This window comes from Dysidea avara, chromosome 8, assembly GCF_963678975.1.
Source record: "Dysidea avara chromosome 8, odDysAvar1.4, whole genome shotgun sequence".
NCBI classification, from domain to species: domain Eukaryota; kingdom Metazoa; phylum Porifera; class Demospongiae; order Dictyoceratida; family Dysideidae; genus Dysidea; species Dysidea avara.
Window position 1 is genome coordinate 1,372,932 of NC_089279.1, and position 15,265 is coordinate 1,388,196.

The 15,265-nt window shown below is 37.1% G+C and overlaps 1 protein-coding gene and 1 pseudogene across 1 annotated transcript in view; one reads left to right on the forward strand and one right to left on the reverse strand.

Annotated features, from left to right (window-relative positions):
- The first annotated feature begins 902 nt into the window (after positions 1 to 902).
- Positions 903 to 9,869, forward strand: LOC136263737 (alpha-aminoadipic semialdehyde dehydrogenase-like; annotated as a pseudogene).
- A 1,736-nt stretch (positions 9,870 to 11,605) lies between these two features.
- Positions 11,606 to 15,265, reverse strand: part of LOC136265006 (myosin-IIIb-like) — a 120,443-nt gene continuing 116,783 nt past the window's right edge. Inside the window, exons 21-24 of the mRNA XM_066059767.1 lie at positions 14,142 to 14,259; positions 14,045 to 14,095; positions 13,904 to 13,990; positions 11,606 to 11,949 (exon numbers count right to left, since the gene is read on the reverse strand). Of these exons, the coding sequence (XP_065915839.1) occupies positions 11,758 to 11,949; positions 13,904 to 13,990; positions 14,045 to 14,095; positions 14,142 to 14,259 (448 nt within the window). The 3' untranslated portion in view covers positions 11,606 to 11,757. The remainder of the gene's footprint in view (positions 11,950 to 13,903; positions 13,991 to 14,044; positions 14,096 to 14,141; positions 14,260 to 15,265) is intronic.

The window sequence follows — 15,265 nt, forward strand, 5'->3', positions numbered from 1 at the left end:
ACGAAGAACCTTCAGTTCATCTATACCACCACTGACTAAAGTTAAGCTATACGTATCTCTAATCAGGTCTCAGCTCATGTACTGCTCCCCTATCTGGCGTCCATATTTAGTGAAAGACATCAGTAACCTAGAACATCTTCAGAGACGAGCCACAAAGTATATTTTGAACGATTACATTTCCGACTATAAAACTAGACTTCTCAAACTAGAGCTTCTCCCATTAATGTACACCTTTGAACTTTCAGACATCATGTTTTTCATCAAATCTATCAAAAATCCAACCAGTAGTTTCAACATTCACCATTTCATTTCCTTCTCTACCAGTGCCAGATCAGGAGGCTTCAAATTACATCACAATCCCTCCACCACTAACAAGCAATGACACTTTTACTTTGTAAGGATCTGTCGCTTATGGAATGCGCTTCCATAATTGACGTTAATCTGTCTATTGACACTATCAGGAACAGAGTCAAGTCCCACTTCTGGAATCATTTCATTCATAACTTTGACCCCCTCAACCCCCATACACTGCACTACCACTGTCCCTGTAGTCGGTGTGTTACTGATCATTTCTCGATTAACTACACACTGTTTTAGACAAATTATCATGTGTTCTTTTATTACTATTTTATAATTACTACTTTTGGCTGTAGGCACAAGCCTACAGACCTTTAGTACACCATGTGTATTGTCAATTCTTGTATCTGTGTGTGTACCTAAGCTCATGCTTGTATGTGTGTACTATAAAGCATTAATAAATAAATAAATAAACAACTGCATTTATTCGTGATAGTGTGGCTTAGGACTATGTTAAAGTCACTGACTCGGGTCTTGGGTCAATACAAGGGTGGTCAAGGCTGCTGCTGGTGCTGTTGCTACTAATGCCATCATAGCCAGGATACATGAAACTACAAGGAAACTCCTTCGACGTGAAGAAAAGCAGCGGTGGTACAATGGTACAACGTGATACTCCTAGAGGTTTGTGGCCTGGGCTTGAGCTGTGGTTGTGCCACTTTTTCTCTTTGTTTTCTAATACCTTTTTGTGTCATGATTTTTTCAAGTTGTTTTTGATTGCAATGACTGGCTATCAACAGCCTTTATAAGCTTTCATAAAGTTCTGTAAGGAAGTCACAGAAGCATCGGAGGGAGATACATGACAGACTATGCTATCCACAGTATATAGCAAGTAGCTTTGTATTAGAACATTTCAATCACGACTCATACATATCTTTATTTATTATAGGGGTTTTCAGAAGAATCCGACAACACATATATTTATGGAAAGACTTACGTCACATAATAGTCGCGATGTTTTATGGAACTTAGGTCTCTATGGTAGGGTCCGCAACGTGAAAAATGAAGTTGCAAGAAACAAATCCCCGACTATCGTAGTATGTTACCCTTAGTGCCCCATCACTAATACCACCCATGGTTTGGAACTGCGTTCCCTCGTTGGAGAGACACGCGGATTTTAATATCTCACGTGATTGATCTTTATTTCGTGCGCTCTAAAGAAGACGTCCAGAGCTTCCAGATTCTGAGTGTGATTTCAAGTATTGTTAGCCTACCAAACCATGCATAGAAGTGAGTAAAAATTTGCCCGTGTTTTCCACAAAGGCTGATTTTCTGCTGATGGGTCGAGAAAAATTTTCGTTTGAGGCGTTCTACCAGCCAAGAGAAGAGAAGCCAATCCTATCACATAAGATGGTAATGAAGTTGGATGTATAAATATTCTACACACCAAGTTTGAAAGAGCTGCGACCTTTCTAACCATCTGGCTGGCAGACATGATATTTTCAGTGCAATGATCTTCGATGATTTTGGTGGGTTGCCTCCTTCCTACTGTTACACACTGTCTTCCTAGGAGCTTTAAATCAGGGAAAGAACCAGAAGAACATCTGAGGTTTCTAAGAAGTGGTCAAATCCTTGACTTTTAAAGTTAAAAGGCCATTGGAAACTACTACTCTAATATAACATTCAGTATTTTATTAGAATAACCTGGCGTGTAGTCACTACACTTACCATCTGCTTTTGATTGTGTCAATTGAATAGCTGTATAGATTGCTGGTGAGTGTGCATTTTATGGACATTTAAATCTTGATAATTATTTTAACCTTGTGATGATGCATTCCAGTTCCTACATCCATTTCCCACATCCTATTAAGCTATATAGTGAGGCATACCATATATACTTGTACATTAACCTACTCGCATACTAGGTCACTTCAAGAACAAATTGTGTGATTAGTCTATTACATTACACACATATAGTTTACAGATAGCATGACCATATGCTTAAATAAATTATATAGGTCACATAAACTCAATCATCTTTCATCCATCAATACCATTGCACAAGCTTATAGCAAATTATTTCTTTACAGACTAGTTAGCTGAATTGATACTGATTTGTAATGTTACTTTTTAATCTGCCCTAGCCATGCATTTATTAACTTTGATGATGGCTTCTTACAGCTGCACTTGACAATCAAACAATCAATGGACCAATAAATCATTGATATTGTAAGGGAAACAATGACATAGGCAGAGATGCAAAATTAATAAATCTAGATGAACAGAAATTTGGCTTTATTAAAGCAGATAACATTGCAGATTGATGAGTATTTTCAAGATAAGTTTGTTGTTATGAGGGTGTTGTTACACAGAGCAGTCCAATGCATATGAACCTGTGACAAGCAGAAATCAATACAACATGCAGGTTAAATGTATTCTTTGGACAATATACAGGGTGTATGCACTAATGTGTTCAAGGAATACGCATATCCTTAAATATCAAGTACTTGTAATTGAATGTAAAAAGTTACACTCTAATTAGCCCATACAGGCACAGATTCCATCTGGATGCATGCCCCAGGGATCTGAGACAGTACTTTGGGTGGCCATTTTCACTTCAAAAATTAAGCAGCTACTAACACTGGTGATTGCTCTATTAGAATGATTAAGAGCACGTTGATCTTTTGCTACAAGAATTGACCACCAAAACTGGCAATGGGGACCATGGCCTTGTGATTCCCTGCCCTATTTTCACTACCCGTGCAAAACATGATAAAAGACCACTGTAAAAAAAGTGTAGGTATATACTACACCTATAAAGTGATAAACTACTCTAATAGAATGATCACATTGACAGATAAAACTGTGAAGCTTTTCCTCTACCCTAGTCATGAATCAATAATTTCACAAACTCATAGGACATATACACAGCAGAATTAGGGTATTATGGCTATATTGCATTACTAAGTTGTTATTTATTTAGGCAGTTGCACAAGATACATAGCTAATTATTTTAGTTAATTTTCATATAGAAAACCAGGTATGTAAAATGTGAGGCTACGAGCTGGTCCTACAATAGAGTGCTCCAGCTGATATAAAATGATTACTTCATAGCAAATGAATGGATTTCAAATACTATTATACTCTCCAGCATCCTGGACACTGCATTGCTTACATCATCACAAGGTTAAAATATCAAGATTTAAATGTCCATAAAATGCACACTTGCCAGCAATCTATACAGCTGTTCAATTGACACAACCAAAAGCAGATGGTAAGTGTATAGTGACTACACGCCAGGTTATTCTAATAAAATACTGAATGTTCTATTAGAGTAGTAGTTTCCAATGACCTTTTAACTTTAAAAGTCAAGAATTTGACCACTTCTTAGAAACCTCAGATGTTCTTCTGTATCTTCCCCTGATTTAAAGCTCCTAGGAAGATAGTGTGTAACAGTAGGAAGGAGGCAACCCGCCAAAATCATTTAAGATCATTGCACTGAAAATTTCATGTCTGCCAGCCAGATGGTTAGAAAGGTCACAGCTCTTTCAAACTTGGTGTGTACAACACTTGTACATCCAACTTCATTACCATCTTATGTGATAGGATTGGCTTCTCTTCTCTTGGCTGGTAGAGCGCCTCAAACGAAAATTTTTCTCGACCCATCAGCAGAAAATCAGCCTTTGTGGAAAACACGGGCAAATTTTTACTCACTTCTATGCATGGTTTGGTAGGCCAACAATACTTGAAATCACAATCAGAATCTGGGAGATCTGGACGTCTTCTTTAGAGCGCACGAAATAAAGATCAATTATGTGAGATATTAAAATCCGCGTGTCTCTCCAACAAGAGAACGCAGTTCCAAACCAAGGGTGGTATTAGTGATGGGGCACTAAGGGTAACATACTACGATAGTCGGGGATTTGTTTCTTGCAACTTCATTTTTCATGTTGCGGACCCTATCTATGGATATATAAAACATGGAATTTCTACTAGCATCTGAAAAACCACTAGTGTGAATCAGCTACTGGACGAATATGTTGTTAATCACTATATACCCATATTGTCTGTGGAGTATTGCGACTAAAGCTGCTTTACTCTGGCTGGTAGGGCGAATTTCGCATTTGACCAAAAACTTCTTGGTGACTAAAGCATACTTGGCAGTCCATTCATTCAACTGGCCTAAATAAATTGTTTGTAATTGGTGGGTGGGTGTCTCCCATAAGGGGTAGGGAAAGAAGAATCTGGGATAGACAGTCAAGAAGTGTTTGTATGTGTGCATGCGTGAGTGTGTGTGTGTGCGTGTGTGTGTGTGTGATGACAGCTCGCTATAAGCCTATAACGTATTCAAATTGGCTGCCTTGTCCTAACTCACTTCCACAACAACATGTATACCATGAAAGATTCAAGTTATAAAATTCAGAAAAAATTTAGAAAAAAGTTCAGAGACAAAGTCCCTGCAGAATTGAACCCTTCGAGAACAGTCAAAATCAATAACTCTAATAGAATAGTCAGCTATAAATCTCATTTTACAACTTGCACCTTGCATCGCTGATTAGTCAAATTAATCACAAAGGCCAAATTTTTTTTACCTGAGGGAATTCCCCTAGACATTCTAGAAGGCTCATTCTTTGTACTTCAGAGTGTTTTTCGAATACTGTGCAGTGATTCCTAACATCCCATATCTCTAGCCTGAAAATTACTGCCTGTACCCTGCAATGCAGCATAACCCAAGGTTTTGATACAGGATAACCTTCAATGAACCGAAGGAGACAAACGAAATTAGTTAGAATCCACTTTGTAGTTTAGCACTTCATTTTGTGCAAAAATTGCCGTTTTTACATGCATGTAACAGTCAGCAAGATGATAGTCTGACAGCAAAGGATTGCAAACAGACAGCTTCACATAACAACATAATTAATAAGCAGGACTCTAGAAGATGATGCAAAATTGAATGGAATCTGTATTACTGCGGATAATATCATCACATGCCAGACTGAGTGCTATGATCTCTTATCAATTAGTACCACTAAAGGCTATCTCACTAAATATTAAGTGCAATTGCATTAATGTCTATAGTTTACCTTCTTGCAGTAAATGGGAAGGACTAAAATTATGGAAATTTAATAGCGTATAATGAGTATTAATTTATAAAACCTTGAGAGACCATTATCAGCATGTTTGATAATTTTTAGGTGGTGACTTCATTCTGTCTTCCTATTGCTCATGTTCAAGAGGTGGGTTGTGTTGTGACCAATGACATATACAGGGGTCAGTGTGTCATTGTGTTTAGGGCACTGTACAGGACTACCATGAGATCATTCATTGTTCCAGGCAAGCTTGGGAACAGTGGGTAGAGGTATGCTACTAACATTATCACAATTCAGTAAATGTAATATGGTGTAAACATGATGTAAATGTAATTATGATGTTCTGAAGGTGCCTGCACCTAAAAGAGGAGAAGTTGTTCGTCAGATTGCTGTCGCCATAAGGGAAAACTTCAACCCCTTGTTCGTTTGGTAAGTTTAGTACATGTATGTATTTGCGATGGTGTTTTATTTAACACATTTAGCTTTCGCTTGAGGTTGGCAAGATCTATGTTGAGGGTGTTTGCGAGGTCCAAGAGTACATTTACATGTGTGATTTTGTCATTGGATTGTCCTGCATGTTTGGTGGAAGAGTGATTCCTTCTGAACGTTAGCAATGACTCCAGTGTTTAACTGCTTGATTTGGTCATAATGTAGGTCCTGGCCACATGTTAATGGAGCAATGGAATCCATTAGGGTCTGTTGGTGTCATTACTGCATTCAATTTCCCAGTTGCTGTGATGGGATGGAATCAGTCGCTTGCCAGTGTTTGTGGGAACAGTGTGATATGGTAAACAATACAAATAGCCAGTATGATGATCACTGTGTCCTTACAGGAAGCCACACCACTTATTGCAGTAGCTACTACAAAGTAAGGACAATAGATCCTAGTCTGATTGTTGTTTTATTACCACCTGCTGTTGTAGGATTATACAGTCAGTTTTTGAAGCTAGTGGCTACCCCTCTGAACTGTTCTCTCTAATTTGTGGAGGAGCTGATGTCAGGTTAGCTACTCCTTCAGTCAGTGTTTGTTCTTATAGTAATACAATTTTAGGGAAGCCATGGCCAAAGATAAAAACCTGGAGTTGCTCTCCTTCACTGGTAGTACAAATTTTGGAAGGAAAGTGGGAATAACTGTACAAGAAAGATTTGGTACACTGCTTTCATTTCGTATGCCCTACATTATGTGTGTGTCATATGCAGGCAAATCCATACTGGAGTTAGGTGGAAACAATGCTATAATTGGTAACATGTTATACTGCTGAATGTATGACCAATGATTGGGTGTTGACTTGTATAGTGAACGAAGATGCTGACTTGTACCTGGTTGTTCCAGCTGTTTTGTTTGCCTGTGTTGGCACTACTGGACAGCATTGCACTACCACAAGGAGATTGGTATGTGTATTAGTATTTGTTTTTAGAGTTATGACTGTGTTACAGAGAGCAATATAATAATGTAGAGAACTTCCAAGATTACCTTCAGTTTAATTGGCATATCATATAATTGTTTATGTAGATATTAGCACATTATTATTTTTAAATTTAACTTAAAAGTTCTCTCTGTAACAATATTATACTAATCATCTTGCAGTAGGTACTTATTTATCTGCTGCTATGAGGTTACCGTACAATGTTATATTGTAGATTTTACATGAGAAAATACATGACGCAGTTGTGGAAAGGCTCAAGAAGGCTTATGCTCAAGTAAAGATTGGTGATCCATTAGAAGGTGAGTATACTAAATGCTTAGACTAGCCAACTGGTCATCACTTAGTCCCATCAGATGGAGTATTATATGGTCCATTACACAATGAACAAGCAGTTGGCATCTATTAAAATGCAATAGCTGAAGCAAAGAACCAGGTTAATCTGGTTTACAAGAATACACAGTACACTACACATGTTATCTCTAGGGTGGTACAGTGGTATATGGTGGACAGGTATGGTTGTGCTGACACAAACTAGTTATCATGACTTGTTCAACGAAGAGGTTGGAATGTCCTGGTCATTACGTATCCCCAACCATCATCACTGGCTTACAACATGACAATGGTATAGTGCTCAAGGAGAGCTTCGCTCCAGTACTCTATGTACTCAAGTTTTCTGTGAGTATTTTGTGTAGTAACCACCATATATTATTAACTATGGATGAAGGACATCTCTGAAGCATTCAAGAGGAATAACGAGGTGGAGCAAGGTCTCTCCGGTAGCATCTTCGCTGCTAATGTAGAGAAAATCTTCAAATGGCTTGGGTAAATGATTAACATAGAAACTACACTGGTTACCAATATACTGTAGTCCCAAAGGTTCTGATTGTGGTGTAGTAAATGTTAACATCCCAACTAATGGAGCTGAGATAGGAGGAGCATTCGGTAAGCATATCACGTTTCAAAGCTATGGCTTCATCACTGGTTTTAATAAAATTCATAATGGTGATTTTTTATTTGCAATGTACATGTCATCCCCATTAGGTGGGGAGAAAGCTACTGGTGGAAGTAGGGAATCAGGCAGTGATTCATGGAAGCAATACATGAGACGATCCACGTGGTAAATGAAGTACAATCATTTTGCACTCTCAACTAAGTATATACAGTGACATTTCCGGACCAAAAATCAGCATGGAAATGTACAGGAAATGTAACTGTTGAATTTACCTGGAGTAAATCTGTACACCGTAAATGCCACATGTTGTGACATTTCCTAAAACATTGGAAATTTCATGTGTCTGGACATTTCCTCTGCCAAAAATTTGACGTGTTGTTAGATTTCCTGCGTATATTCAGAAATGTGACATTTACATGAGATTCCCTAAGTCAAGGACACGTGGCATGCAGTGAGATTTCCTATACTATTCAGAAATTTGACATTTACATGAGATTCCTAAGTCAAGGACACATGGCATGCAGTGAGATTTCCTGCACTATTCAGAAATTGATGAGATTTCCTAAGTCAAGGACTCATGGCATGAAGTGAGATTTCCTACACTATGACATTTACATGAGATTTCCTAGCCAAGGACTCATGGCATGCAGTGAGATTTCCTACACTATTCAGAAATTTGACATTTACATGAGATTTCCTAATTCAAGGACACATGGCATGCAGTGACATTTCCTACACTATTCAGAAATTTGACATTTACATGAGATTTCACTGTGAAAAAGTTGGGATATAAGATGGTATTTCCAGTGGCTTATTGAATACAAATAAGCCTTAATATAAACCCTGTATTATACTCATGTTATACTTTAGTATAATGCATACTATACTATTACATGTATGGTTTCAGTTTAATTACCACAATACTTGGAATAGCTTATATCTGATATAATGCCCACACTATACTATTACATATATGGTTTCAGTATGTTTAACACATTTACTAAAGCCTTATAGGGATTGTTAGTATAATACAGGTTATACCAAGCTTTTTTGTATTCAATAAGCCACTGGAAATACCATCTTATATCCCTCTTTTTTCACAGTGTTTCCTAAGTCAAGAACATGAATAGTGTAGGAAATCTCATTGCATGCCATGTGTCCTTGAATAAGGAAATCTCATGTAAATGTCAAATTTCTGAGATTTCCTTAGACAAGGACACATGGCATGCAGTGAGATTTCCTACACTATTCATAAACTTACATGAGATTCCTGAAGTCAAGGACACATGGCATGTAGTGAAATTTTAGTCCAAGATTGTCACTCCAGCTGCTGTCATACCTGACTACTGCAACACTTTACAGATTAGGATAAGGTCTCTGTGTAACCTGTGTATTTGGAAATGCAATATATATGGTACATTATAGAGGCCAAGGACACGTCATGTAAATTTCAAGAAATATCATATTTACTGGACATTTCCTACATTAACAGGAAATGTGGTAACCCAAACCCACAATGAAATAATACCTTGGTAATATAGGTTTCTTATACATTTTGCAAACTCTATTAAAGTAGGTAAACTAGCTAGTTGTAATGTACTTAATGCTGTCTGTTTCTTGCCATTTAGGAAAATTTCATGAAATGTCATGTGTCCTGAACTGGTGGAGAGGGTAATGCACAGTGGCACCATACTGTCCCCCATCTGTACTGTGTTTAGGAAATGTGATGACACATGACATTTCCTAGACAGGAAATTTGCATTTTGACAACCACCTATCCTGAGTGCAGGAAATGTAAAGAAATTTATGAAAATTTGATCTTTCCTGTGTTTCATAAATGTCAGTAAATTTCATCTATCCTGCATTAGGAAAGGTCAAGAAATACCATCAATCCTGCTATTAGGAAATGTCATGGAAATTGTGCCCTATACTACTACAGGAAATGTCAAGGAAATGTGCAAATTTCATGAACACCGGAAATGTACAGAATATTTACTAGAGATTTCCAAATACCTGAATGTAGTTTTTCTTCCTGTGTTATCTTCATACAGTACTATTAACTACAGCAAGGATCTACCGTTGTCACAGGGAATCAAATTTGAGTAGACATGCCATTAGTAACAGAAACCATTTAAATGTACATGTATTGGGATAATGCTTGTTATAAAGGTTTTAGTAAATTGGTCCACCTTTGATGGCTGTTATCAATCTGAAAAAAGTTAAGTATAGCTGTCATCCAGTTTGAAAATGTAGATCATTGTTATTATTCACCATGCATATATAGCTATTGTTTAGTACCAGTTAAATACTAGTAGCTGTATCATAACCTTCAAATATTAGCCAAAAACACCAGTCTCAAATGAGTGTTGTGCAGCTTATGCCTTGTCTATAAAGCACTAGTATTGCGTTGAGCTAAAAAAACCTATTTTATTTACTTAAGCACAAAACATTGAGTAGTGAAGTCAGTCATCGTTCACCAGTGAATTTTTATAATGCTGTGAGTTTACAAGCAACCCCTCATTATGGTAACCATCCTCGTGTGCTTTTCAAAGTTGAAGTGGCTATGGCTTTGAATCAGTAAAATATGTTGCTATGACTTTTAGCTAGTTAAAAACTGATATTTAAAAAGGCTTTGCCTCCTACCAAAATTGTGTTATTCTTTGCCTAAATTACCAAACACTTTTGAGTAATAGCTACTTACTGAATTAAATACTGCCAAGCCTTGATCCCTTTATATGGCAAACATAACTTGAACTGTTAAAAGTGTGAATTCTACTCCTGCAATACTGATAAGCAGCTAGTACTCCCATCAGTTAGTGCACTGCTATGTTCATACACAGTGCATGTAGGGATCAGTTACACTCAATATGTTGCATATGGCTTCCAATTCTCTGTTTTTATTCAAATACTCTCGCAGTTGGATTTGTGCACTTGGTGACATATTATACATAGTAATATAATAGCTTGGAGTTGATGGCTAGCTGGCAGAACTTGTTAATTCTTTAGTACAATCAAACACAAAAATTCTACAAAATTAATATCTAATTGTTCTGTCCTGTAAGTTAAAAGTGTCAAAGACCACAAAAGGTTCCAGCCCTTACAGTAATCTGTCTATGAAAAGTCATGTTGACATATATATAGGCAGGAGGGAGTTATGGAGCTGAATCCTGCTCTCAGTCTGCCAAGGAGCTCCTCTCAGAAAAAGATTGCTGAAATTCTTATTAAAGTAGGACTGAAAATTACAAAAAAAATTGGTAATACTCTAACAAGAGAATGTTAAATACCCTAATAGAGCAGTCAAGCTCTTCATAAAAACGTATTCCTAAAAGGAAAAAAAAAAAGATAAATAAAGCCCAGGACTTCGTGTGAACCAAACCACTCACAATACAATGAGAATTATTATCTCTTACCATTGTAGTGTGACTACCAACTGTTTCCAAATGCAAAAGTGGTGCTTTGTATTGCTATATAAACACTGTACAAGTTTCTAATCCTACACAGATATAGAAATTTCCAAAACAGCTATTCATTGACCGCAAATGGTTAAATGAGTCCATATTTTAATTGAAATGCTTCAAATTGCATCTATAAATTGATTATTAACTTTTTTAAGACACCATGAAAGGTAAAATAGCTACATTTTCTAGGGGGCTGCACACCCAGACTCTCTCTGCCGAAGATTTTATAATCTGGTCAGCCCCCCTCCCCCACCTGAACTACTTCCATCACATCAACTTTTGACATCACTTGTGCATTCAACTAGCTAGTGAATAGTCTTGCAGTGTTCAATCCATATTAAACATGCAGTGAGACTGCAATTATCATGCATGATTTCGCCAACAATAGTAGCAAGAATTGTCTATACGCAAAATTGATCACAGCATTTTCCTAAGATAATAAAGCATATGAGTTTAGTTTTCTAGCAAACTACAACACAATGGTAGCTACACAATCTTGCAAAACTACTAACTGTATCTCTCTACAGAGTGACAGGTTATTTTTTACTCCTTGGTGGAAGAGGTGGACCATTCTCACTACCAGGTGGACCCCTCATTTTAGTCCCTCGTGACGTAGATAATTTTGGAGATCTTCCTGTCATCGGAGAACTGGACAATTTGCCATGTTGTCCTGAAATACTTCCCATTGTTGGTGGAGGAGGTCCATGTCCATGTGAAACTGATAACATCTATAAGAAAAGTCCAAGATGCCTGATTAATTATAGGTAATGAAAAAACATCAGATTTTGGTGTGAATTGCTTTGTGAGTAAACACATTAGAGCAGTATTAGAACAGTATTATTTTGCACACTTTGCAAAAATTGCTATACAATGCAAATGTGCAACTCGATTGCCTCAAGCTTTGGCATAAATGAAGAGCGTGTAACGGTGGATTTATTTACCAAGTTTGTTGTGAATCTGAGGAATATCCAAGGAGTTATGAGCATTTATTCACGTAAAAAAAGATCAAACTTCTGTGATGGCTACAGGGTAAACTGAGTATAGGAATAACTTGAAAATTGGTGTGTAGATAAGCTGACCATTGTAGCAGTGCCTTTTGATAGTTTGAATAGCAAGAGTTACAGCAAAAAAGTTATAAAGCAAACCCAAACAAATGTAAAATCACGGGATCGAGATACTCTAATAGAGCAGTCATCATGGGGTAAAAAGGTGTACAAAAATGTCGAAAAAAACTCTTATCAGAGTTCGAACCAGGGACCTCCATACCTAACACCTGCATCCTTAACCACTGAACCACTGCTACCTTAGCTGATCACCTCACTTTATAAATAAAATTTCTAGCTAGTTGAAATGTGCTTATAATCAAAGGTTTGTAATTTCATAGATCTACCAATAGAAGTACTAGATTGTTCTAGAACATTTTATGTATGTTCTATTAGAAGTCCTCAAAAAATGTGCACTCTATTAGAGTATTACAATAATATTATCAAATATTGAATTAAATCATGCAATGAAATACATTTGTAGTGTATAAGGCCATATACATCTTTGCCTCAGATTTGTGTCAATAACTAAGATATTCTACTCTTGCTGTGATATAACTATAACTTAATTACTTTATGACTTTTGTAATTGTTGTACACTGTGATTGTTGTATGCTGTAATCTTTAATCATGATACTACACAATTTCTATGCAACAGCGACTATTCTATTAACAAGAGTATATAATGGGGAGGGAGAGTGTTGAACTGCATTATAGGCTGTGAAAATGAGCCCGTACAGTAACCCACATACCTTTGTTTCTTCTTGTAAACCTGACCGTTGTTGATTGCTCAGATTTAACACCTTAAATGTTTTACAGGTGGTCTGCATAGAATTGCAATGGCTGAAATTCCATCTAGATGTGTCACTTTAGCTAGTAGAACTGTTGAGGCGAGGCATGGGATGGTAACCATGATGAAATATCAAATGAAATCTCAACCTCACTTGACCATATGATGAAACCTCGATGTTTGTTTTCCAAGTTAGCTGCTTGTGTCTTTTTCTTTGTATGGCGACTTCCTCTGCATGATGTGCCATACTTTTCTCAAGTACACTGTTCTTTCACTCAGTAGTCACATATACAAAGTGTGCCCACTGCACTTATAATTAGTCATCAATCAACACAAATCATCGAGTTGTTTGAATGATGTCATAGGACTTAACGGGCTCATTTTTCACAGCATATAGCGTAGTTTGACATTCTCCCTCCCCATTATATACTCTTGCTATTAGAGTCTCCTCATTTTTAGTTGCAAGTATTGTCCAATGGAAGTAGGGAGGCCATAGCCCTCCCCCATTTCCACCACCTATGGGCTCATGAGCAGAACACGTTAATCAGCATTGTGGATGAATGCCAATACAACCTATTGGCAAATGCTTTATAAACTTGCTACAACAACATTTTGAATCGCCAACTCAGAGCAAAGCTAACATGTAGAAGTTTTATATAATGCCTATTGTATTTTATGCAGTTGTATTTTCCACACAACTGCGCATAAAACTTCTTGCTGAAGTAGGAGAGGATGGACAAACATAGATACATACACAGATAAGTACATATCTATAAAAACAATTTCAGAAAGTAGGTGTGTGGCCCCCCAAGTTTTAAAATGCAAAAGGGTATATTTGTACACTCATACCCTTGGTGGCAGCTGTGGAGGCTGATCTTCATGACTACTGCTGCCATGACCCATCAAAGTTCCCATATGATCATTTTCACACTGATCCTACAGCAACAAGCCATTACAATGAGCACGCGTGGTTAAAGGTGTTTACTTTACCTCAGCTGCACATGCAAGTGTCAGAATATCTCCTTCAACATTTATAGGATGCTGGAAAGAATTATCATTTTAAAACACAAAAATGTTACCCACTAACCTTCTGGTAGAAGAGAACCAACTCTTCCAATGTTTTGTGTACCCGTGATTCTCCCACGACAATATACTTGCCAGAGTTAACTTGTTTTAATAGGAAATGTTTACAACGGCTTACCACCCTATAAACAATTAACACATGTTCAGCAGGTCTGTTCTATCAAAGAATTTCAAAAAGAAGTGGGCACTGGTTTACAGGAGTTAGTAAAATGCGGAATATGGAATAACGGAATAAACAAAACGTATCTTTTACAGATTTTGCAAATACTTATATACTCTATATTAATCGTACTTTATGTATCTTGTAACAGCTCCGCATGGCATGCCACGGCGATGGATAAACAGCAGCTGGGCGAGCATTAAATAGGACGAGCACACAACCAATCATCCTAGAACGATCTACATTCGCTAAACTTACTATATATACTTCTAATTGATATTGCTACAAAGCACTAAAACCTAGTTCAGGGATGGATCCAGGGGGGGGCGTAAGCCTCCCTTTACTTTTAGGCTTTACTTGATCAATATGCTGAGGATTATAATGAAATTTTGTCTTAGCATAATTATATGATCACTAATAATACAAATACTCATAAACCCACCTTATAAACATCTTTCTAAGACATTAGCTACCACTAGATTTATACTAAAGGTTATGCAACAAGGACCCAGATCAGCATTGGAGGTGTACAAGATCGAGATACTCTAATAGAACAGTCACTTAACTACTCTAATAGAACATTCAGCAGATACATAACAGTTGGTTCTGCTATGGAATTTATCCATATCTATCTGCACCTATACATACAATGAAGTGCATTGGTCTGTTTAAAAGGCTTGGTTCATCTACTTGTGTAGTTATATACAATTTCCACTGAAAATACTCTCAGATTGAATCTCGTATCATTCAAATTTCAATATTTTCCACTTTCAACATTATTATTCTAACATGCATCTATTGTTGTGCAATTGTGAGAGGGTGCATCATGTGCTTGGTTGTCTGAACCTACCCAAATCTTTCCATTAACATATGCAGCAGAAAGCCATACCTAATATCTCTACCAGAATGTGTCATTGAAAACCCACTTATTACTAGAGGACATAACAAGAGGTTTACCAACATCTCAA